The sequence below is a fragment of the Podarcis gaigeae genome, assembly GCF_964106915.1.
Source record: "Podarcis gaigeae genome assembly, chromosome: 12".
NCBI classification, from domain to species: domain Eukaryota; kingdom Metazoa; phylum Chordata; class Lepidosauria; order Squamata; family Lacertidae; genus Podarcis; species Podarcis gaigeae.
Genome location: NC_139688.1, coordinates 53195822 through 53222350, shown reverse-complemented (window position 1 = coordinate 53222350; position 26529 = coordinate 53195822). Strand labels below are relative to the sequence as shown.

Genomic DNA, 26529 nt, shown 5'->3' with positions numbered 1-26529 from the left:
CAATAGACAGCTGTGTCTACTCAAAGAACTGCTATCCTCAGAGTACAGGAGAAGAAAGCGAGAACATTTAGAGCTTATAGCTTAGACATACCCAAGAGGTAAAATTAATATACTATACAACATGTGCAACTGGCTGGGAGTTGAATTAAAAAGTTCACAAATCCCAATCTATAGTTTAGCCAAGCGGTTTTCAGACTTTCAGGAAACCATTTCCACATTCTCATCTACTGAGACAACCCTGCAAATGTTACTGACCCCTACACTTCACAGAAAATTATGGGGTGTTTAGTATTTGAGCCCTACTTATGAGGCTTACTGACCATTTATGAAGTTTACTAGAATCATCCCATGTGAACCAAGAGTGCAACGCAGGACACACCTAACACTGACCTGGGAAAATAATAATGGTGCATCTAAGGAAGTGGACTGTAGTCCACAAAAGCTTGTGAGATAATACATTTGTTAGTCTTTAAGTTTTAAGATCCTGTTGCTTGGGGGAACAAGAGTCTCTCAAGGGAGGGCATTCTACAGCCAGGATATCACCACTGAAAAGGTACTCTCCCTGTTTGTCATCTCCTGAACCTCAAAAGGTAGGGCCACCTGGAGAAAGACCTCAGAAGACAACTCCAAGTCAGTATATACAGGAGAAAAAATTGAGGTAACCTCATCCCCAATAATGAAGGACTTTAAAGGTCCAAAACATGTCACTGAAAAAGCTCTAACAAGCTTTCATAGAACACAAGGGTCCCTGAAATACACTGACTTAGGCCATTAGGCCTAAAATAACCCATTCTCTGTGTATGTTCTTTCTTTCTTTCTTTCTTTCTTTCTTTCTTTCTTTCTTTCTTTCTTTCTTTCTTTCTTTCTCACTTCCCATGGGGCATCCCAAAGCAATTCACAACATAATAAAAACTTATATGAAACAGCTGCATATATAAAAACATTTTTCTAAACAGATAAAGATATAAGCAAACACTTTAAGACAACCAGAACACATTCATAAAATCAATTCAAATCTGATGCAGATACCAACTAGGATTTTATAAAAAATGTCAATTTAGAAGGCTTATATTCATGCAGATTTCCCATACCTACCACTAAAAAACTTTGTGCAAGACAGTTTAGACCGGTGTCCCACAGCCTGGTGCCTCCCAACCAGCAGGTTGTGATGGCTGAGATTCATGGGAGTTGTAGTCCCAACATCTGGAGGAAACCAAGATTTGAGACTAGTAACAATGGGCAACTCCATATCACTTACCTAGGTATGTATACCGCTTGGCTATCACAGATTCATCATTCAGCTTGAAATAAATATTGTCAGTGAGATTCAGCACTTTGATGGTCCCGGTCCAGTAATAAGATCCCGGGGCTCCCATGACAACCAGCTCCTACCAACAGAAGAGTTTCAGCAGTCAATTAAATAAATCTTTGAAGCTCCTCAAGCATGATGAAGAACAGAAAAGTAATCATCTTCAGAAATTCTGTGGTGCCGGGGGGCAGAGAAGACTGATAAATTGGGGGAGATTGAAACAGGTTAAAATAATCTAAACTTTCTGGATTACTTTAAGAGCATGGATTGTATTGCGCAATTAGAATGTAATAGCCTGGTTTGAATGTCACATTAAACCATAGTTAAAATAAACTGTGGTTTAATGTGAATGAGCACCATGCTGATGCACACTGTTGAAATCCCAGGTGTTTTGCTCTTCCCCTTGTAGTAAGGAGGGGAATATACCAACTTGTTTATTACCCAGGTGAGGAACACGTCCTACTGCTGGGAAACAAACTATGGTTTTGCTTGTTGTGTATCCAGCTGCAGATTCTCCAAACAAACCACGAGCAGAAGCCAATATGTGTCTGTGGCTTAGGGGGAACAAACCACACGTCTGGGATGTAACAGTGCATCAAGCTAGACAATGACTTGTTTCCTAGCAGAAGAAGGAGCAAGGGAGAAATGAAGAAGCTCATTCACATTAAACCATTTTAACTGGTCCATCTAGCTCCATATTGCCAAGGCTGAGAAGCAACAGCTCTCCAGGGTGCCAGACAGTACCAGCCCCCCCGGGAGACGCTGGGGACTGAACCTGGGACCTTCTATCCTGCATGATGCTCTACCACATAAAAGTCTCACTGCCGTAATTGAAGCAAAGTCCCACAGACCTTTTCTAGCTGTAAGTGCCAGCAGGGAAAATTCAGGCTTCAGTTGAAAGTTAATCTTCAAAATTCTCCGTATCAATGTATATATATTTGTATCCAATATTTTTTGGCTTTTTTACACATCCACCCAGCATGATAAAATGTCCCTTCCTGTTCTTTACATTTCCAATAAGTATTTGTTTGCATAAAGCATGCAATGAACTTACTGAGGCGTGGCAGCAAAGGAACTCTCATGTTTTCGAGGAGTACCTTTAGCTATGAATAAAGCACTTCTCCTCAGTTCAGTGGAAGACTTTGATCTTTGAAATTTCAGTGGTGCACAGTGCAAACCGAAAATTTGGCATCCGCCCCCCCCCCTTCCATTCTGCTCAGCTCACTGTGTTATAGTTGGGGAGCCATGCAATGCCTTCTAGTGTCAGCGCTCAGTGTGGTGGACCCAGCAGCTCTGCCCCAGTCTCTGCTCAGTTCTCTTATAGGGTAGTCACAGCTAATCCTCACAAGAATTCAGCTTGGGCCTCAGAAACATTGGGGTCCCCTAGGCTGCCTAGCTCTTCTCCACCAGACCGACAAACTAGGCCTGGACCATCAGAACTTGGCTGCTTCCATCTACACAAGGTCAGAAGCTATAGCAGACAGTTTTATGCATACAATCTATGTAAACACGGCAGGCTCCATAACTTTGAGTGGCTGCTCTTTTGGGACAACCAACCCATCTCACAGCAGAAAACAGCATGCATTAGCAAGACGGAATCCTTGTGCATTAGACGCTTGTCTGTTTGACCCAGAACTCATTTATCTACATTTCCTGCTCACTCTGAAATGGCTGAAGCTCTGAGGCAGTGCACCAGAAGTTCAAAGCCACCTTTTGAATGCGGGGCAAGCAAAGGGAGTTCAGAGCATGGGAAAAGGAACAGGCTTGATATTGCAGACAAGTCAGGAAACAGCTGCTGCTGACACGGCTCTGGTGATCAAACGCGTTATCAAACAGGTTGCCACCCTTTCTAGATTAACCTGAAAAAAATCCCACCGGCTTGTTTTGGACACTGTGGCACATGCTTTGTTTATATGATCCTGAGTGATTAAACCCTTTGGGCCCAATGAAAAGATGCCTTGGAAATTAATCTCTCACATTCCCTTCCAATCTACATTTGCCCAAGGCAGAGCTAGACATTACCAAAAGCACCGCTGCCAAAAACAGTGGCCTTGTGTCTCATTTCCTGTTCTCATAAGCTTCTTTGATCATCTACTGCTCTGGCTTGCAGCAGCTCTGAAGGGTCTCAGGCAGCAGAGGTCAACAGGGTGGCACAGGCAGGGCAGCGCTGTGCATCTGGCTTCCAGGCACCAAGCATTTTCCAAGAAGGAAAGGTGCAGAGAGCTCAGTGCAGTGCAAGCGCAGTGATGGAGCCAGCAGAGCACTCCTGCCAGCGCAGCTACACTGCACTGAACTCCCTGAGTCTTGACCATCCCTCTCTAGGTAAGCAGCAGCAATACTCAGCATCAAGCTGCACAATGCCAGCCTGTCTGCACTGCCCTGCCAAGCACTGTTGGTCTTGGGTAGAAAGAAGTCTGACATGTCCCTTGGGATGCTGGAACCTTGGGAAACTGGGACAGCTCTTCCTCTAATATTATGCAGTCATGAAATGTGTGGTGTGACATCGCCATGCCATCAAGACACCTCCCTGCTCCCTACCCACAGCGGCTACTGACGTGAACCTAGGAACAATGTTGGAAACTTGGTGGCTTAAAAAACTAAAAAGCGGGGAGCAAGAAAAAAATGGACTGAATTTTAACCAGATCCAAGTTTGCAGAGTTAGCATTATGGGATGCTGAGTTGCAGCTTGCCTGCTGTCCAATTTCCAAGTACGAGATATATCCACATTGCATTATTTTTCAACCATGCAACCAGAAACAAATAGAAGCTACCACCTGGAAAGGCATACGGGAATAAGAGGTCCCAGTTTTTTGCGTTTCTTTTGCACTGTGGAATTTATTCCTGGCGATAAGAATTTACCTATGAGAACTGACCTGTAATACATGAAACAGTCCTTTGGGGCAGGCATAGGCAAACTTGGCCCTCCAGATGTTTTGGGACTACAGCTCCCATCATTCCTAGCTAACAAGACCATTGGTCAGGGATGATGGGAGTTGTAGTCCCAAAGCATCTGGAGGGCTGAGTTCAGGACAGGCCTGGTACCAGCGCCTGGCATGGTGCGGTGAATCCTGGGACCCAGCAGTCCACTGCTGCCACCTGGGCCAACCTCCACCTTGACTATTTCTGCTGCCAGCTCCTTGATGCCCATTGCAGAGTCAGGGCAGTTGGCTTGACTGCCACCCTAGGAGCCAACTCCCCAGAGGCATCAGCTTAAATACACTGGCCTTGCCCCTTACGTATGCCCACTGATTTGGGCATGTGACCCAGGGGGCTGACTGGGAGGGGTCCCATCAGGAGCACTTTGTCCAGGGCCTCCCAAAACCTGTGCCCATGCCTCCTTCAAAGATAAAAGATTTTGTGGGGGACAAAGTCACACTAAGCCACCGCACCTGAGACTGAGACCCACAAGCCACATAGTATTCAGGCTGATTTCTAAAAGCCCCAAAGCACAGGATTCATCACGGTCAGCGTAGGTGGCAGAGGCTAAACAAGGGATAACTGCAGGCTTTTTCACAGCTTTTCTTGATGCTGGCACTACTTCCCACACTTTTGCCTTTGCAGTATATCAGGCAGCAAGGAATGGCCACAGCTTAGCTGTAGAGCAAATCCTTTGCATAGAAAAGATATTAGGTTCAAATCCCATTAGAGTCCTGCCTGAAACCTTGGAGAGTCTGTGCCAGTCATAGATGGACCAGCTGGCTATGTTGCATCTGGATGTATGCATGGTGTTAAAATAAGCGCCTATTAAGTAAGTGAACTAAAGGGACGCGGGTGGCGCTGTGGGTTAAACCACAGAGCCTAGGACTTGCCGATCAGAAGGTTGGCGGTTCGAATCCCCACGACGGGGTGAGCTCCCGTTGCTCGGTCCCTGCTCCTGCCAACCTAGCAGTTTGAAAGCACGTCAAAGTGCAAGTAGATAAATAGGTACCGCTCCGGTGGGAAGGTGGACAGCGTTTCTGCATGCTGCTCTGGTTCACCAGAAGTGGCTTAGTCATGCTGGCTACATGGCCCGGAAGCTGTACACCGGCTCCCTCGGCCAATAAAGCGAGATGAGTGCCGCAACCCCAGAGTCGGCCATGACTGGACCTAATGGTCAGGGGTCCCTTTACCTGTACCTTTAAGTAAGTGAACTGAGAGTGTGCAAAATCACTATGTATCTAATAGTTCCTGCATAGTGTCATATGCGAAGCTGCAGAATAAAAGGACAACATAAATGCTGAGAAACTGCTGCACAGAAAGCTTGAAAGCTGAAGGCAAGTTTTTCAATTCAGAGACTTTTTACACCATAGCAACCGGGAGGTTTTGGCCGAAGCTCCACCACTCACCTCTGTGAAGTAGCCTGCTATTCCAGCCTGACATGAGCCATGCTCTTCGCCATATTTCTTCTTATACTCTAGCAAGGAGAAGGATTAAAGGGGAGGGGGGAGAGAAACACAGTCACGTCAGTCCCTGCCAAATGTGTGTGGTTCGCAGTTGCACAGTCCCGTCCTCTTCATTCCACATGTGCTGCTCAGCGCTGAGTTGCAAGAGGAACTCGGCGGAGCCAGCACTGGGAAATCTCTGAAATTCACAAAAACCTCAGAAATCCAGGTTCCTTTGCCACAGTACATGGGTATTGTCAAAGCCAAGCTTTGGAGGAACAGCACTGTAAACAGATAACGTTTCCCCGTTTGCGAAATCTGAAAGGGCAGGGGCCAGGAAAAAGCCTCTGACCATTTAGGACGGGAAACCAGTCGTGAGACTGGAGAATGAGAGAGAGGGAGACCTGCATGCGAGGGGCAGCCTGATAGCTTGTAACTTGCAGAAACTCAATTAAGGTGGAAAGCATTAATCAAAGGCGGACTTAACCCTTTGGTCCCCAACCAGAATGAAACTGAAGTACACAGAACAGCGTTTGCTCACATTGATTTTTGATGCCCTGTCTCTCCCAGGTCTTCTCTAGACCTTCTTTCCGTGTCTTTCCCTTTACTCTTTTCCCTTCCCCTGTGATAATTTGGAATGTAAACACTTTGGGGCAGAGGCTTATGTTAGGCTATAAAGTGGCATGTACATTGATGGTGCTATAACAATATCAGTAAGACCACGAGGACAACACCAAGAGCAGCTCAGAGCCTGTGAGAATACAACAGAGGCACAGGGAATACTTGACACGTGGTATCACTAATGCCAACCATGAATATTCCTCTGGTTTTGCACCTCTGAATTACTACTCTGCTTTCTTCAAGATAAGCCAGGATTGCCTGTTCACTCACCTTCAAGCAAGACCATCCCAGTTATACACATCATCTCTGTAATGTAGAAAAATTCAGCATAGCACAGAAGTAACAGGGTGTTTTTGAAGAAAAATTGAAAGCTACTGCACATCCAAAATAAGCCATTTGGGGCAAAATAAATGAATCATGATAACCAGTCACACTGAGAGAGCCATAGAACTATGCTTGGTGGGGTACTAATTTAACTTAACTTAGCAGACAAAATGTGGATAGTGTCATTATATGGTTTAATCACTAGATGGCACTGGACTTAGTAGACCCTGGGTAAAAGGAGTTTTCTGTGTCTAGTCTGTTCTTGTCAAAGAGAGACAATAAAGTTCTTGTCTGGCTTCTTGACTGGTGTGTCCTCCAAGACAATTATTTCTTCTATAGTGTTTAAGTTTTCTTCTCTACCTCATTTCCACTTGCTCTGGAAAATTTAAACCAAATGGCAAACCTGCTTAAAGGGTGTTGCTACCAAGGCACCCTGGGAATTGTAGTATTGAGAAAGAACTAACAAAGGATCTCTTAAAAGAATTGTCCACTCACCAAACTACAATTCCCAGATTTATCTGAGCCAAATGAAAACAAGTGAATACAACATGAAACTAGTTTAAATGTGCAGTGTAGCTGTGCCCTAAGAATCAAAGTGTTCAGGGCTACAATTTTTACAAGAATTTTGCACTTCTGTCCTTCATCTAACAGCTTCTGAACTTCACAGTCAAATCTCTGGCAAGAATATCATAGTATCATTACAGCATTTATTCCCACTTCCTGTTTCTTGCGACATGCTCCCCCGTGATAACTGGGGTTTCAAGGAAAACATAGTGTGCTTCAGTTTCTTTAAAAAATTGCCATGTAACCTGGTAACACTCTGAAACAGCCAACCACCGACTGATTGCTAAATTATAAGGAATGTACTTTGCAGATTGTCTCTTTGGAACCAAATGTATTCCTCATGGTTTGACAGACCACAAGAACTGTATAATGAACTCTTAGCTTCAAGATAGAAACAGTCTGTTTAAAAGAAAAGGGAATATTGACTGGACTGGCCAGCAATTATTTCCACTTTTAACAAATATAAAGATCATTCGTACTGGGTAAATTCCAGCAAAAAGCAAGTGGGGAGACTCCTGATCATTTTATCGGGGTCAGGATTTCATTCATTCCTACAAAACAGAAAAATTAGTATGAATAATATGTTGATAAGACAGTGGTCTGAGGTAGCATAAACTGAGAAAGCTAAACGGTGTCAGAGGCCATATATGCACTATATCAAACCACTTTAATTCATAACAGTCTTATCCCCCTCAAAGAGCTACAGTTCCCAGGCTTAACAAGCAATCCCTCTTCCCAGAGAAATCTGGGAATTGTGGTGATGTGGGGAACAGGAGTCTCCTAACAACACCCAGCACCCTCAGAAAACTATAGTTCCCATAATGCTCTGGGACTATTTAAAGTGTCATGATGATGCTTCAATTGTATAGTGCAGATGGACCCAAATGGTCACAGATTTGATAAAAGACTTCCTGGAAAGTGGAATGGGGGGCAGAGCAGCACAATTATTAGGCAGCTATTATCAAAGCAAGCTGGTTTAAGATATTGCCAAGCCAAATCATGCAAAGTACACTGACAGGGAATTTCCCTGAGCAGATACTGGACATTAACCGTTAGGAATGAGGTGGGCAGCAGTCACAGCTAACAGCAATATGGAAATAACCAAACTGGTTGCTCAAGAGTATGGGTAGGCAAACAAAGGCCCGGGGGCCGGATCCGGCCCAATCGCCTTCTAAATCCGGCCCACAGACAGTCCAGGAATCAGCATGTTTTTACATAAATAGAATGTGTCCTTTTATTTAAAATGCATCTCTGGGTTATTTGTGGGGCCTGCCTGGTGTTTTTACATGAGTAGAATGTGTGCTTTTATTTAAAATGCATCTGTGGGTTATTTGTGGGGCATAGAAATTCGTTCATTTCTCCCCCCCAAAAAATATAGTCCGGCCCCCCACAAGGTCTGAGGGACAGTGGACCGGCCCCTGCTGAAAAAGCTTGCTGGCCCCTGATCAAGAGTATATATAATAAAGGTTATTTCTTAAACCCCTGCGTTGCTGTATAATATGAAAATGACTGAATGAAGAAAGGGGCATGTAGAGCAGAGCTCCACTCTCATCTACACATGAGAAAAAGGAGAATAGATTTGAGGTGTGGGTGAGGAAAAACAATGCAGGGAGGAACAAGGAGATGTTGTGTTGCAGGCAGAAACAGAGCTATAGAAAAGATGACTGAGAAGAAGAATGGGCCTCTGAGGGAAGCAGGAAGAGCACCATTCATTCTAGGCAATCAACCTCCTGAAGCAAGAGCATTTCTTCCAGGGGGCTGGCATATCCCGATCAATTGTTCAAGAAACAATGAGAAAGGATTGGCCATCTTAGCCAACCCCCTTCCCAAAGCTCTGAAACACAACAGAAGAAAGCATGACAAGAGGCGCTCAGCAGCCACCTGCACACACTGAACACCTGGGCATTCATATTTGCATAGAGCTCCTTCACAGAAACCTAGATTTGTAGAGTTGGAAGGGACCACGAAATGTCATCTAGTCCTGGCATGCAGTTTGCATAATAATAATAATAATAATAATAATAATAATAATAATAATTATTTATTTATTTATTTATTTATTTATTTATTTATACCCCGCCCATCTGGCTGAGTTTCCCCAGCCACTCTGGGCGGCTCCCAATTGAGTGTTAAAAACAATACAGCATTAAATTTTAAAAACAGGGCTGCCTTCAGATGTCTTTTAAAGATAAGATAGCTGCTTATTTCCTTCACATCTGAAGGGAGGGCGCCACTACCAAGAAGGCCCTCTGTCTGGTTCCCTGTAGCCTCACTTCTCGCAATGAGGGAACTGCCAGAAGGCCCTCAGCGCAGATCTCAGTGTCCGGGCTGAACGATGGGGGTGGAGACGCTCCTTCAGGTCTACTGGACCGAGGCCGTTTAGGGCTTTAAAGGTCAGCACCAGCACTTTGAATTGTGCTCGGAAACGTACTGAGAGCTAGTGCAGATCTCTCAGGACCGGTGTGATGTGGTCCCGGCGGCCACTCCCAGTCACCAGTCTAGCTGCCGCATTCTGGATTAATTGCAGTTTCCGGGTCACCTTCAAAGGTAGCCCCAATGTGTAGGACCCTGAGATTAAGAGCCTCATGCTCTTCCTAGGATTCCACTTTGTGAGAAATTCTGAGTATCTACTTCAGTAAGTGCATAGGGCCCTTTCTCACACGGATAACCGTTTCCCCCCTCAAATATGGGGGCATTTTTGTGATACTATAGTACACTGTGAGGGGCAGATGAGACTTGTCAGCCTGGGAAGGAGAAGGAAAATGGATCCTAAACTTCTGCTGCCTTGCAGGCTATCTTTGGAAGAAGAAAATACTAAAGAGGAAACCCTACACAAATCTGGAGTCAAGTCCCTAAGATGTTTGGATGGCACCTTCTACACCTCCTTCCTGCAACTCCAGCAGCCATGCTGGTGCCAGATGTATCGCTCTGTTTTTCTTTGGACCACATCTGGGCAGCCTCCATACACACTGCCCAGGCTTGCCCCCGGGAAGGTCACTTTGGTGCTGCTTACAGCGCAGTTCGACTTCACCCCTGGAGGTGCACTCCATTGTTTCTGGAGACAGACAGGTGCCAACAATGGCACACTAAGAAAAAAGCACACCAAGAACTCAGGCCAATGTAAGTTTCAATAGTGGGAGTGGTCCATTCCCACTATTGAAACTTACATTGGCCTGAGTTCTTGGTGTGCTTTTTTCTTGATATATTTACCGTATTTTTTGCTCTATAAGACGCACCAGACCATAAGATGCACCTAGTTTTTGGAAGAGGAAAACAAGAAAAAAAAATTCTACCCACCCGGGAAAGAATGGCAGATGAAGGTGATGGACTACATGGAACTGGCTAAGATGATTGGCAGAATCCGAGACCAAGGAGAAGAGTCGGTGGAAGAAGAGTGAAGAAATTTAAAGTTTATTTACAGAAATATTGTAAAATTAAGGAATGTTAGAAAGATGTTGGAATAAAACTATGTGGTTTTAGCAGAAAAGATATAAAGGATTAAGCAAAAATGAATTGATGAAAGAAGAGAAATTAAATTACAGTATATTAAGATTATGATTAATATAAAAATAAAGCTGGAAAGGATTTGCTGAAATATTTAACTGAACTAGAATACAAAAATGGGAGGTGTGAGGAGGTCAAGGAAGTAAGTGAATGAAAGTAAGTAAAGGGTTTTTATGTACTGTTTTCTTTTATGTATTGTTTTTGTATTGTTTTTTATTGTATTGTCTGTTTTTTACTTATATTTTTTCTTCATTTGTTTTTTCTTTTTCTCTGTAACCTTTAAAAAAAAAATCTTAATAAAAATTTATTATTTTAAAAAAAGGAAAAAAAATCTGAATCCCAGAAGCCAGGACAGCAAGCGGGATCGCTGCGCACCCCTGGCTTATGGGATAGCAGTGCGCAGCCTCTGCTCAAGGAAAAGCCCCCACATGCTCCACACGGCTCTTTAAAGGGTTGCGCTGAGCAGAGCCTCCCGCCTACATTCGCTCCATAAGATGCACACACATTTCCCCTTACTTTTTAGGAGGGGAAAAGTGTGTCTTATAGAGCAAAAAATACGGTAAATAACAAGAGCTGCAACTTATTTAACAATTGCACACTGGCATTTATTCCCGTAGGGACGCAGGTGGCGCTGTGGGTTAAAGCCTCAGCGCCTAGGACTTGCCGATCGAAAGGTCGGCGGTTCGAATCCCTGCGGCGGGGTGCGCTCCCGCTGCTCGGTCCCAGCGCCTGCCAACCTAGCAGTTCGAAAGCACTTCCGGTTGCAAGTAGATAAATAGGGACCGCTTACCAGCGGGAAGGTAAACGGCGTTTCCGTGTGCGGCTCTGGCTCGCCAGAGCAGCGATGTCACACTGGCCACGTGACCCGGAAGTGTCTGCGGACAGCGCTGGCCCCTGGCCTCTTGAGTGAGATGGGCGCACAACCTCAGAGTCTGTCAAGACTGGCCCGTACGGGCAGGGGTACCTTTACCTCTACCTAATTATTCCCGTAATACATGGTCATCAACAGACACACATACATTTGGCACAAAATGACACTAACTCACTTTGGTAGCTATTCCTATTATGAATATAATGCGGAGAGCAAGAGAATTGTACGATGATTTTAAACAGCAAATCACTGGGAAACTATGAAAATAGGGAAATGGGCAGATAAACGTGGGCCTCTGCCATGTTTCAGCTAAGCCATGTAATGGAGTTATTTATATGGTTAGGCAAACTTTGCAAAGAGCAGGTTTTTTTACTTGTTTCCTCAAACTAAACAATTTTTTTTTTTATCTGAAGGGGGAGGGAGCAGAAAGGAATGTGCTGGTCAGTTCAGGCCATCCTTTTTTCTGGGAAGTTTTTAGAGGCAGAATTTAACTCACAAGGTCACTGCAGCATTTGAGAAGAATGGAGAGACCCACTAGAAACAGAGGTTTCAGAAGCATGCTCTGAAACCCATTTTTCCAATACCCCACTTTTGATGTAATGGCCCTTAGATTTTCTTATTATCAGAAACAAATCCAGAGGGAGAGACTAGGGCAATGTCCGTTGCTTCCAGAAACTCTCGTCTGCTGTTGCTTCTTTTTTATACATTGCTGGGAGATATTTGCAATACATTAAGCAGTATAGAAACTAAATATTTTTTTTAAAAAAAAAAATCAAATCACAGCAGCCAACAGGAAGGAAATGGAGAAGGTAAGAATGCAGCTCAATCCAGTACAGCCATACCTCGGGTTAAATATGCTTCGGGATGAATATTTTCGGGTTGCGCTCCATGGCAACCCGGAAGTAACGGAGCACATTACTTCCAGGTTCCACCGCTCGCGCATGCGCAAATGCTCAAAATGACGTCATGTGCATGCATGGAAGCAGTGAATCGTGTTCGCAGGTTGCATTCGCTTCAGGATGCGAACGGGACTCCGGAACGGATCCTGTTCACATCCAGAGGTACCATTGTACAGTCATGCTTCATGTTACATTCTTTCAGGATACGTCCCACATCGGAAAGAGTTACTCCCGGGTTTCAGCACTCACACATGCGCAGGCACACAAAATGACACCACACGCATGCGCAGAAGTGGCAAATTGCAACCCACGCATACACCAACGTGCCACTGCAGGTTGCGCTCCTTTCATGTTGCAAACAGGTCTCCGGAACAGATCCCGTTCGCAACCAGAGGTACCACTGTATAAGTAATTTCTGCTGGTTCATGGTAGTGGGAGCTTAGGTGATAGCAGTGTGTGAGCTCTGGCTGGAGGGCTGTGGCAGGCAGAGTGCTGCTCCACTTGGGCACAGGGAAGCAGCCTCCTCAGTATTGGGCAGCATGGTAACGGTCACATTTGCCACTATGCTCCATGCCTATGAACTGCTGTGGCAATGTGGCGCCTGGAGATTGCTGTGAGCTGCTTGGTCGATGTGGAGGATGTCTCTGCTGGGTCTGACCCAGCCCCACAGGACTTCACACCCACACCACCTAAGATTCCACCTCATATCCATTTGAGACCTTCTTATCACAGGAAAAAGCGCACATAAATCTGACAAGATCAAAGGCTCACATCCAGCAAATACTGGACTGCTGTTGTGCAACTAATTACATCCTGGATTGTTCTTTCCCCACCCTCAATTTCCATTTGTTCCATCTTTAGCTGCAAACTCCCAGCCAAGGATTTCATTGTTTCTTTCTGGAGGGCACATTGAAAATGATTATTATAGGAAGGGAGGATCCCAGTCGGAGCAATGGATTGTAGCCATCCCTTTAGATGGAGCTAATTAACTGCAGCTCAGGTTGAAAGCGAAAGAGTTCAGCAAAAGCAAACTCAGTCACCCCACTCGATGCATGTGACGCTGCTGTTTGGCAGCTGACATACAAGCCAAGTCCCCAGTTTTCAGGACAGTTTGTAGCACGATCAACTGCACACTGGAGAATGCCAAACTGCCAACTTCCCAGTGGCTGCCTCACAGATCTTGGGTCCACACAGTTCTGTTTTTAATAGCAGTTCCCAGCTGATTGTGTCTGATCAACTGAGGTGTTTTTGCTCAGAAAAGGTGATGGATACCAAAACATACCCACATATACAAGCGATTGCCTGATCCAGGAGCCACCTCTGTCCATAATTCTGCATACGTAATAAAAGGAAATATTGTGCGATTTGCACGACACTTCTTAGTCTGTCCAGGCTGAACCTGCCAACGCGAAAGGAAAGCAGCCCAAGACAGTCTCCAAAGTGGGAGGATTATATAGCTTCCTTTCATTTTATTAGAGTTGATCTGGAGTGACGGATCCAAACACAGAACCAAAACAGACAATTCTCCCCCAAACACTTGTTAATCCTGCACGCACTTTGCTAATGATCCGAAGTGCAGTCACCATCTCCAGACACACAACAGTTGTGGTAGTGGTGGTTGCCTGCTTTTCTTAAACTCAGTTTTCTGTGTTGTTGTTTTTTTGGTTGCTTGGCCAGTTGTCAAATGTGAAAGAAATTTGACCAAACCTACTGCAAAATCCAATCTGGGATGGGGTTTTGAGGGGTGGGGGTTGCTCTGAGCACTTTTCACTGCATTCTAACTTTGGCGTGAACCCAAAAACTGTGAAAACAGCGTACTGGGGGGAAAGACATAGAAATCAGATACCTAGGTCCAATTCAAACAATATCCAGCAAAGTTTTACTCTCCAATGTAATGAACTCCATCCTTTCAAGACAGCTCCAGTTTTGACCACATCTAACTAACAAAATCGTTAACTAGAACCTTTTCTAATAACAGCAGTATACCAGACCTGCCACTGGAGCCCAAAGTGAAGAGACAGGAAAGAACTGCTTGCATCAAAGCACCCCATTTCAGCCTCCAGGCCTTCCAAAGAGGACGGGAAGCAGACTGACACTTGGGGGGGGGGGGGAGAGAAACCACAGGAAACCAAAGGAAATGCCTTCCAGGATACTTCTCTAAAATTGCTGAGACCTATTCGGGGACGCGGGTGGCGCTGTGGTCTAAACCACTGAGCCTAGGGCTTGCTGATCGGAAGGTTGGTGGTTCGAATCCCGCCGGAGTGATGGAGTGAGCTCCCGTTGCTCGGTCCCTGCTCCTGCCAACCTAGCAATTCGAAAGCACGTCAAAGTGCAAGTAGATAAATAGGTACCACTCCAGCAGGAAGGTAAACGGCATTTCCGTGCGCTGCTCTGGTTTCGCCAGAAGCGGCTTAGTCATGTTGGCCACATGACCCAGAAAAACTGTCTGCGGACCAATGTCGGCTACCTCGGCCAGTAAAGCAAGATGAGCGCAGCAACCCCAGAGTCGTTCGTGACTGGACTTAACTGGCAGGGGTCCTTTACCTTTACCTTTATAGAGACATTCATCTTCCCTTCTTAACTGCGCAACCATGCATCCTGGTTTGTTAATTTACTTTGAGTAAGAAGATACCAACTTCGAATGTCTTTTTAAAGTCACATTGAGTATTTAGCCCAGCCCTGTGCATTAGGTCATGTGGCGCAAATAGAGGCTTAAGCCACAACAATCACAGAGCCCAGAAAAGGCTTCCACAGTCTTGTGCCTGAAGGGCTCACATTTCCATCGGCTCCAGCCAACATGGTCAAGGATCAGGGATGATGGTAGTTGTAGCCTAACCACATCTGGAGGTTGGGGAAGGGTGGTCTAGATGCAGTATTTATCAACTTGGGGTACCCAGCCATTGTTCGATTACAACTCCCATCATCCCTAGCTAGCAGGACCAGTGGTCAGAGATGATGGGAGTTGTAGTCCATCAACAGGGGAGGATCCAAGTTTGAGAAACACTGGGACACTAGAGGTTTTTTTCTCAGATATGGAAAAACCAGGTTCATACGCCCGTTCAGCCACAAAGCACACTGGGCAAGTCATTTTCTCAGCCTAGCCTACCTCAGAGTCTTTTTGTGAGGATAGAATGAGATAACGCCACATATGACCAGCTCTGAGTAATTTAAGAAAAAGTGGGGTAGAAATTATTGTGACTTTTAAATATGGCACCATCAATGTGTTCAGCACATTACAGTGCGACATAGAAAAGGAGAGGATCTCGTCCCATGAAGTGGCTAGTCCAGGGAACCTTACAGAGTGGCACAAAGTTGCTCTGGTAATCCAACAGCCTCCTCAGACCCTCCTCCCACCAGATCCCCAGGCTAAAAATAGCTCAGACATGATGGAACTACACTGCTTGGGCAGAGATGGAGAAGCTGTGGTTTTGCAGATAGTGCAGATATCATCGGACTTCAACTCCCATCATCCCTAACCATTGGCTATGCTGGTTGGGGCTGATGGGAGTTGGAGTCCGATATTTGGAGGGCCACAGCTTCCTCGCCTATTGCATATAGGAGCTTATTTGGATTGCAGGCCCACAACACTCATGGCTGTAGCTATGCCACAGCAAAAGAGAAGGACTGGGTCAAGGAACCAACTCAAGAACCTGCACCATTTACATGGGTGTAAAGAAGTTAACCTTATGCAGTGATATATTAACACACTGTGTAGGGAGCAAAATGGCCCAATAAATAATCTTTGTAATTCACAGCCACTAAAAGCTTGTCTGCACACATGAGCATAGTCATGGTTTTTGTTGGTGGGGGAGGCTTTTTAAGAAAATCGCAGGTAATAATACCCCCTGAAGAGGCCATTACGGGGGACAGTCTTTTACTGGGGGGGCAGGATCTATAAAAACAACAACTTTCAAATGCTTTTCAATAATGCCCCCCTCCGGCTACACCCATGTCTGGACAGCAGCTTTACATTGCCTTCAAAAGCTTTCCAGGCCTAACTTTGGGCAGACTTGAAAGAGTTTCAGAGCTGAAGACTCTCTATGTGTTTGTGATGTTTGTCTTGGTTATGGGGACATAGTACGTAAGAGGCTGTTCTTGGTTTATCTTAGGGATACCGTTGACATTCATACAAGAAAAACAGTTAAAATGCACCGAGCACCAAAATTTTGGAAGTTAATAGTGAGCGTCTACTCAGTCGCAAGCAATAGTACATACAATGAAGAAGAAAAATATCCCCTTACCTTCATAGCAAGGCATTAACCTTTTGCCATTGGACCCTAGATTGGGTGGGATGATGTTGCAGAAACCGTGAGGAAGGATGTACTCTGTCTCATAGTAGACATTCTTCCAACGGTGTGCACAGGCCTATGGTAAACAAACCAGATGGGGGAAATTAATGCTTATACCTGGATCCAGAAAATCAGTGCCTGGAGGCAGAAAGTGTTTCCGCCCCCCCCCAAAAAACCCAACAACTCTGAATTGAAGGTGGTAAGACAGAGGGATCATTCCCTCTTCTACGCACACTCCATCTCCATGCATAGGTTTGGCAGCTGTACATGGTGCTTCAGAAAGCTGCGAACACTATTTGGCCAGTAGGCAACAGCCGGACAAAAAGGGAAGGTATTCAGCACAGGCAATGATGACACTATCTTCAACACACTCTTATGGGCATCAAGGTGTGTCTCCATTCTTTAAAAAGTATTACTGAAGCAATTAAAGCTTTTGAACTTTTCAAATTAAAACTAAACAAGCAATTTATTTATTTTTTAGATTATGGCATGCCCAGGTTCATCTCCTTTTGTTACCTCGATAGATACAGGCAGTAAGTCGCCTTGCAAGCTGTATTATCCTCATACCATTTACATGGGTAAGGAGATGTGGTAAGGTAAATTATTTGACTCTGGCCTTCAGTATTCTCATCTGCCTTTGCGATCCTTCCTAATTTATTTCTCCACCTCTTCATTCCACTGTCCTTTCCTAGCTGTCAAGCCTCAAAAATTATTCCAAGGTAGAAGGAATATCTCCAGATGTTAGTCAGCCCAGAGTGTTCCTCACAGCTGGAAGTCTATTCCCTAAAGGAAGACAGCCACTGCCACCACCTTCCACATCCTTGGGGTCCCAAATGTTGTTGGACTACAACTCCCATCATCCCTAGCTAGCAGGACCAGTTGTCAGGGATTGTGGGTGTTGTAGTCCAACAACATCTGGGGACTATACCCTAACAGCCCTGGGAACATTATCACACAAGCTTCAGGCTTGTTTAGTTCGAATGAGCCATGCTCAGCAATGCAAATACTTTTATTTACTGAATTAAGCTATTTATCACACAAGCCTATCGATGCTCCTGGTCCTAAGGGTTTCTGTGAAGCTCTCTGATATCAGAGCAAGGAATGCAATTCTACAAAGGATGTTTATAATGGCACTCAGCTTTGACAGCCAGATGTATGTAAGGAAGCTTGGAAGAATCTGAAGTCAAGTCATTTGCTCTTTTAAGTAGACTCAGTTATGGTTTCAATTCCCAACACACACTGCATTCAGAATTTGGTTTTAGAAAAAATAATCATGAAATATTTATATCTAGAGTGTTCAGGAAATAGCTTCTCTCATGGAGCATTTCCACTGTGAATATAACACACAGATATACATTTTAATGGAAGACAGTATCCTACAGACATCCAGTGTCAAGGCCAACTTTCTGCAAGCCTCCCCTAGGAAACCAGTGAGGAGAGGATGTCACAAGGAGGAAGGAATCTTGACTCCAAAGAAAATTTATATCCAATGCAAATCGTTGAAACAAAAGGCCCCTTTAAATTATGACTAAGTAACTAAAGTCTCACAATTCCTCATTTGTAGATTTATCTTCCACATCAGGAAAAAACTGCCAGTGACCTACACCAGTTCCTCAACTTAAACTCTCTCAGAGGAGCATTCATGGCTGCTATAAATGGAGAAGATCAGCAGCGATTCTCTGGCACCACCAGCTCAGAAATGAGCCAAACACAGGAGGAGGGAAAGGGGGGGATTGATCCCATCTCACCCAAACGACCTAAAATTTAGAGCTAAAAGTGCACAACAAGGCTGCCGACATAAGAAGTCACCTTATAACAGCCCAGGGTTAACTACTCCACCGAGAGCCAACACAGTACACTCAAGATTTTTTGGACTACAACTCCCATCAGCCCAAAGCAGTTTGGTCAATGGTCAGTGATGATGGACGCTGTAGTTCCAAACATACGGAAAGCATTATGTTGGCTACCGAAGGTCTGACTCACAGTGGCTCTCTGTGGTCTCAAGCAAAGGTCTTTCACTTCAGCTGCTACTGGGGATGGTAGAGATCTAACCTTGGTCCTTCTGCATGTAGTCTGCCACTGAGCTAGGGTCCCTCCTATAAACAAACCCTTGACCAACAATAGTTCTGTCAAGCAAACTCCCCCTTCTGCCTTAACCACAGTTAAGAGAAACAACAGTGCTATTCGCCGTGGTCAACCACTATCCATGTCTAGGCACTTCCGCCATGGTAAACAATCACCAAATGGCCTTCACATCCCACACTAAGGGAAACTGCGGTTAGTGTTAACCATGGTTAAGGGTGAGTATTGATGTTTTTCTTAACCATGGTAAAGCTTAGGGGGGGGTTTCTTCCAAAGAAAGTGAAATCCCAAGGCTGATTCCTACTGGGGGAATCTCTGTGCTTGTCTAGGGCAAGTTCTGGGCAGAGACAAGATTGAACAAGGGACTTCCTCATTCACAATTCACACAGTCACTGCCATATACCAGGTCCCATGGGAATATTAAACTGTTGGAATATAATGAGCATGAAGAATGTACTATCTATCCACTGACTAAAAGAGCCAGCAGAAGCATGAATTGATTAAAGTTCAGCTTGGGTAAAGGTAAAGGGACCCCTGACCGTTAGGTCCAGTCGTGACCAACTCTAGGGTTGCGGCACTCATCTCGCTTTATTGGCCAAGGGAGCCAGCGTACAGCTTCCGGGTCATGTGGCCAGCATGACTAAGCCGCTTCTGGCAAACCAGTGCAGCACACGGAAATGCCGTTTACCTTCCCGCTGGAGCGGTACCTATTTATCTACTTGCACTCTGATGTGCTTTCGAACTGCTAGGTCGGCAGGAGCAGGGACTGAGCAACGGGAGCTCACCCCTGCGATGATCGGCAAGTCCTAACCTCTGTGGTTTAACCCACAGCGCCACCCGCGTCCCTCCTCAGCTTGGGTGTTTTATCTTAAATCAGTGGTTTTCAACCAGTGTACTGTGGCACCCTGGGGTGCCTTGAATGATGGTCAGGGGTGCTGCGGGTAACACTGGCCTCTGTCCTACTTTCCTTCCCTCCATCCTCTGATGCCTTCTCGCGTCTCTGCCTCCCAAAGGCTTGCATAGCTGTTTCTTGCAGCAGCCCTGGCTACAAGCTCCCCAGGTGAATGGTGCCTCTGGGGCTGGGCAAAGGGGGTTTCCCAGGCCTCTGTGGGGCAGTGTGAGGAGGAACCTCGCTTTGGGGTGGGGTGGCAGCTGTGGCTGCCCAGAGGACTCCCAAGGAGATGAGAGACTGAGGGAATACTCCACAAGGGAGGGTGTTTGAAAAAGAGTGAGACACTGCCAGTTCTGCAGGCTCCTGAGCCCCACAGAGGTGCCACAGAAAGAATGTAGTTGGGTAAGGGAGCCATGGACTCAAAAAGTTTGAAAACCTCTGTCTTAAATATTTATTACACGTATTGTTTCTTATAAGAACCTTCCAGAGCTCTTCTGTCCAAGGTCTTCTGACCAGCTCCACAACTGACTAGCCTAAGCAATTGAGCATCAGACTTTCCAGACCATTCAATGGATATTTTCTTCAAGTAACAACAAAGCTTTTATGTGAGCTCAGACCATGAAGAGATCAACCATGAAGAGATCACTTCACATTCTGAATTTGATAAACAAGCCTCTTATAAACTTACAAGGTGGCATTCAAACTCAAACCACCTACATATAGGAAGCGGCACTGAAGTTAGAGTTTTAGTTGTTTGGCTGTTTCAATAAGTTTAGAATGGAAATACGTCTTTTTGTTATTATTAATTTTACATGTAAGTATTAACAAAAAGGAAAGAAACAAAGTGTATTAAAAATAAAGAAAAAGAAATAAAATAACAACAATACCACCAGCTCACATTAGGAATACATAGAAATTCTTTCTGACGAGGAAAAGAAACAAACTGCATGATAAATAGAGCAGGTGCTTTTTGAAAGTACAAGATTAAAAGATGCCTGGCTTTTCTCCAAGATTAATGCACCGTCCCCAGTTACTCTTCCAGTGCAAATAAGTTAATGAATTTTACAACTGTAGCATGGAGGAATGAAGAACTTCTATTGTATTACTGAGACACTTAAATTAATACAAACACTAACTCTCATGTTGATATTTCAAAATCCAAGCGGCTTTCTAAAATTATATTTTAAGCTCATGCTGTCAGCACTTTATTCATCTCTGGTTTTCTATTTAGCTTTCTATCTCAAACTGATATTTAACAGAACCATGTTTTACTGGAGCACCGGCAGACATGTGAAGGTTTCTGCTTATTGACTCATTTAACCAATCACGCCTTGGGACGAAACTCTCGATACCCACCATTAGGATCAAAATTAGTTTCAATAAATATGAGACTAGAACCGCAGCACAACATTCTCCGGGTTTCATTATGCAGTAGAATCATAGAATTGTTGGAAGGGACCATAAGGGTCATCTAGTCTAACCCCCTGGAATAGAAGAATATTTTGCTCAATGTGGGGCTCAAACCCACAAGCCTGAGATTAAAAGTCTTATTTATGCTCTTTCCCCAAGGGGCAAGTGGGTGTACAAACAAGCCAGGTATTGTTGCAACAGCTGCTAAAACCAGAAGGTCTTTTGGGGCGGGAGGGGTTCCAAAAATATTTGCAAAACATTGCAAGTAATTTTGGATCACCATTGCTTGAGCTGACTGTCACATCACATGCACTAATTATGTCACAAACATTGGTAACGGCAGCTAAAGACCATGGAATGAGTGTGGACAGTCACACTGTTCCTCTGCAGAATAATCCTCACCAGTTCATGCGCATCACTGATGCTCCTTAGCACAGAAAAATACCAACTCCTGCTGATTTCAGTAGTTAACTTCTGATACCAGAAGGACCAGCCACAAAACTAGGTATGCATGCCTATAAGTGTACTGAAATCCTTCTACTTAATATTTAGCTTTAGCATACATTAGGTTTATTGTAGAATTACGACATGACGTATAATGAATCTGTCTATAGGTGCACACATAACATCTACTCGTGGCACCACTAATTTCATGCTTTTTAAAAGAAGAAGAAAGAAGACCCGACTCGTTCATAGGAATACAAAGTGCTATTCATTCTGTTCCAAGTCCTAAAGCCTTCACCACTTTTAAGAGGAAGCCCTCGAGGGTGACAGAAGCAGGTGTAACTCCTTTGAAGCCTTCCTTCCAGAAGCAAGCTTTGTCCCCGGGACCCTATTTGCCTTCCTCTTAAAGGATGTGAAAATACAGAGTGAGCTGGATTCTGTCAATCACTGGCACAGCAAATTAATTTGCACGCATTACTACCGGCAACAGCGTGACACTTCACATTTTGATGGGATGAAGGGAACAGCAAACTTACCAGAATACTTCCCCCAGGTGTGGGCTGCCTTGCCAGACTTACACCCATCCATTCATCATCTCTGTCCTCCTTGCATGTCTTTCCGCAGGTCATTCCTTGAACATTCGCTTGAATGAATGCAGGAGCAAGGGTGAAAGTTAATAAGGGAGGAAGATGGCATTTGTTTATTTCCACAGTGATCGCACAAGTAAGTTTACATAGTTATTTATCATATATCTGGTGAATTCAGGATGAATCCATGTGGGCATACTATCCTCTTCAATGGCAATGGAAAACAAAAGGAACACATAAATAGAAATAAGTTTTTCTCCCTTTCTCACAGAAGCAGAATCTGGGGCCATCCAAGGAAGCTGAATGATGAAATATTTGAAAGCCCAAGGAAGAATTTCCTCACAGAGTTTGCTGATCAATTATGGATTTGCAAATTTGATACCACAAGGAAAAGCAACTGTAATAGTTCACCCATTGCCAGCTTCCAGGAGCTTTCGGACCAAGACCCCAAAATGTATTAGCACTTTTTGCTCATTATGGGGCAATGGAGGGAGAATTGGGAGGATCATGATTTGCTCCCGTGACATATCAGTCCTCGTTTTCTTTTACAGCTAGCTAAGGGGAGGGGAACTGAGTTAAGACCAAAATATATAAAGGAAATAGAATTTTTATTACACTTAAATGAGTACCGTATTTTTGCTCTATAAAACGCACCAGACCACAAGACGCACCTAGTTTTTGGAGGAGGAAAACAAGAAAAAAATAATATTCTGAATCTCAGAAGCCAGAACAGCAAGAGGGATCGCTGCACAGTGAAAGCAACAATCCCTCTTGCTGTTCTGGCTTCTGGGATAGCTGTGCAGCCTGTGTTCACTCCATAAGACGCACACACAGTTCCCCTTACTTTTTAGGAGGGAAAAAGTGAGTCTTATAGAGCAAAAAATACGGTATTTCATATGTATTTACACTGCTTTAAATCCTGAATGGGCTAAACACATTTTAAGAAAGTCTTTTTGTGTGGCCATATCAGAAACATATCATTACAGGCTTTGACTTCTGATTTGCAATTATTTAAAGGAGAAGCATAAAACACTTCAACATGCATAACACGTCCTGAAGAGAACCTAGCAGTACCACAGCATGACTAACGATGAGAAGCTTCACTTCTCAAATAATATTTCCTCCATCTGAGAAATACTGATTGTCAAAAGCCTCCAGTAAGGCACAGATCTAAGTTTCTTGTAGTGCAACTGTAGTCATAGTAGGGTCGGGAGACGTTCCCCATGCAGCGAAGCCCTAAGGCTCTTGAGAACGAGAAATTTTTCAAAACAGAGTTTGCATATAAACTTAAAACAGGGTCAACCCATACATACCTCGGCCCATATCCAGTTCTGTGCATCTCCTGTCAGGGTTAGTGTGAACACGGCATTTAAACACAGCTCCTGGGGACTTAAGAGAGGCGCTGTATTTAGACTCTGCCTTTGGGGCGCCAACCAAAACCCTGGAAATTGAGAGCAAAAGAATGTTTCATTAACGCTACAAGAAGGAAATGAATGCACACAAGTTGCACAGTAACAGCCCGCTCTCATTGACAGGCTATGTTTTCCCAACACCCTTAGGAAGCTATGATCCAAGATACATGTGCCCACCCACCATGGCAAGGCAAGGCAAGGCATTTCCCTTTAATAAAACCATGAAGGAGCTAAGAATGCACAACACGATCTCTAGCCCCCCCCCCCCAATATAAGCTTTTGGGAAAGAATGAAAATTACCAACAGCAACTATGTATGCATGCTCTCCACACCCAGCCCCCACTCCTCAGCTATAAATATGAGCACTCCTCAACCCAGAAGAACGAAGGTGGAACATTCATTAAAATGGTCTGAGATTGAAGAACAGTGGTACCTCAGTTTACAAACTTAATCCGTTCCGGAAGTCCATTCTTAAACCGAAACTGTTCTTAAACGAAGGCGCGCTTTCCCTAATGAGACCTCCTGCTGGCGGTGCCCTTCCACCGTTCGGCTTCCATTCTTAGACCGAGGTAAAGTTCGCAAACCGGGACACTACTTCCGGTTTTGCGGAGTTTGTAAACCAAATAGTTCGTAAACAGGGCTGTTCTTAAACGAAGGTAGCAGTGTACACCCTGTTGGTGTGAGCTTAATCTGTGATGTAAAAGATTTTCCAAGTCTGCTTTGATGCCATTGGATGACAGCATACAAGACTTAACACCTTTACTAAACACCTTTCTCTGAGAAGACAACATGTTTGGTAATTGGTTTTTTTATTAAAAAAAACAATAAAGTTTGGAAGAAGAAGAAGAGGAGGAGGAGGAGGAGGAGGAGGAGGAGGAGGAAGAGGAGGAGAAATTATGCTGGAAGGTGGGATGGGAGACTGTCCACTTTACTTTCTCATTTTTCTGATCTTAAGTTTAGTTCTCCATATTTCCACTTCTATTTAAGGTTGTGTTTTTTTTAAGTCATCCTGAAAAGTGAGCAGCCATTTAGTGTGAGTTTCTCCTACGTTTGTATGTGATTTTGTCCCATACAAAGCATTATGTATTCCGTTTTGACTAACAGATGCACTCTTTGCCCTTAATATACACATTTTTATAAACATCACTTGGTTGGAGAACAGCACTACAAAATTCAGAGCAGTGCAAATTTCAAAGTATGGTTGTTTTTCTGTTTGTATATTGTTTTAGAAAGTGCAAATTAGGTAGGTTAGCCTCTTAAGTGGGACCTGAATTGAATTTGTCCCCATAACCAGATGCAAGAAACTCCATTTTTGGATTCGAGGTAAATGTGTGCATCATAATGCACACTCTGTAATAGGGTATCCAGGACATTTCTCTGTCTCAGGCAGAACAGCAAATGTTGCCCCCCCCCCACCCTTAGCACAAATCAAAAAGCACTGTACCCAAGGCCAGTCAGGTTCTTGTGGCAAAAGAGGTGGAAAATCACACAAACACCTCTCCACCTCATTGCCTGCAAAAATACAACAATAAGTAAAGCAACTATTTGCTTCCTTTTCAGGAAACCCAAAATCTGCACTCTGCTCACTCTGTCTAACAGCAGGGCTGGCGCTGCCCTACAAAATTTGGCAAAAGAAAACTGGGACACTCATTTCATATCAGAAAGCAGAAATTAAATTCTTCGAATCAGCCCCTGTGGATTCTATGTATATGGTAATCCAATGCGAGCAGATGATGATATCGCATTGCAAAAGTAGCATCAATGTTTCCAGAAGCCTTTTTCTGGAATGGGCAAGAGCTTCAATAGGTTGCAAGTTTTTTAAACCAAGCTAACACTCTGCCAGCTGAACTCATGCCTACCTATGTAACACAATTCACATAGATATCAACAACAATTAGCTAAAACCAGAAGGCACATATAAAACATATCTGAGGAGAAATTTTCAGTTGCTTACATTCAACCTGAAAAGCATTTTACAAAGTGTCAGCCTATCTTATACAGTGGTACCTCGGGTTAAGAACTTAATTCGTTCTGTAGGTCCGTTCTTAACCTGAAACTGTTCTTAACCTGAGGTACTACTTTAGCTAATGGGGCTTCCCGCTGCCGCCGCGCCGCCGCCACACAATTTCTGTTCTCATCCTGAAGCAAAGTTCTTAACCCAAGGTACTATTTCTGGGTTAGCGGAGTCTGTAACCTGAAGCGTCTGTAACCTGAAGCGTCTGTAATCCGAGGTACCACTGTATGGGGAACTCAATGCCTATTTATATTACACTCCAAAACTAGTTGACTGGCCATTCCCTATCCCTAGGAACTCTGAGAATTGCAGTTCCTTAAGGGAGGACGCGGGTGGCCCTGTGGTCTAAACCACAGAGCCTAGGGCTTGCTGATCGGAAGTTCAGCAGTTTGAATCCCCACGACGGGGTGAGCTCCTGTTGTTCGAGCCCAACTTCTGCCCATCTACCAGTTCGAAAGCATGCAATGTGCGAGTAGAAAAATAGGTACCATTCTGGCAGGAAGGTAAACGGCGTTTCCGTGCGCTGCTCTGGTTCACCAGAAGCAGCTTAGTCATGCTGGCCACATGACCTGGAAACTGTCTGCGGACAAACACAGGCTCCCTTGGGCTATAGAGCGAGATGAGCACACAACCCCAGAGTCATCTGCGACTGGACCTAACGGTCAGGGGTCCCTTTACCTTTTAAGGGAGGTTAGCTGTCTCATTACAACTAGTGGTGTGCTGAGAAACATGATAATAATAAATTCAAATTACAGTCTCAACATGTAACAGTCCTCTATATGAGCATATGAATGTCTCAAGCTCTACACATTTATTTGTCTTATATAGCTTTTCCTTAGTTTTACAGACTAGCTTCCTTCTTTTCCAATTGGCCACTAAGAGATCTCTTCTCTCCCCAGTGGTGAAAAGTGTGTTTAGATCCCTTTAAAGTAGCCAAGGCTAATAC

General features: G+C 44.3%; 1 protein-coding gene and 1 long non-coding RNA gene across 2 annotated transcripts in view; both read right to left on the bottom strand.

Annotated features, from left to right (window-relative positions):
* Window positions 1–26529, bottom strand: part of LOC310828716 — a 232064-nt gene that overhangs the window by 188615 nt on the left and 16920 nt on the right. The gene's annotated exons all lie outside the window — the stretch shown is intronic.
* Window positions 1–26529, bottom strand: part of ITGA9 (integrin subunit alpha 9) — a 231444-nt gene that overhangs the window by 188615 nt on the left and 16300 nt on the right. The window contains exons 2-6 of the mRNA XM_083706263.1: window positions 23471–23598; window positions 22107–22213; window positions 16695–16818; window positions 5635–5702; window positions 1259–1388 (exon numbers count right to left, since the gene is read on the bottom strand). Of these exons, the coding sequence (XP_083562389.1) occupies window positions 1259–1388; window positions 5635–5702; window positions 16695–16818; window positions 22107–22213; window positions 23471–23598 (557 nt within the window). The remainder of the gene's footprint in view (window positions 1–1258; window positions 1389–5634; window positions 5703–16694; window positions 16819–22106; window positions 22214–23470; window positions 23599–26529) is intronic.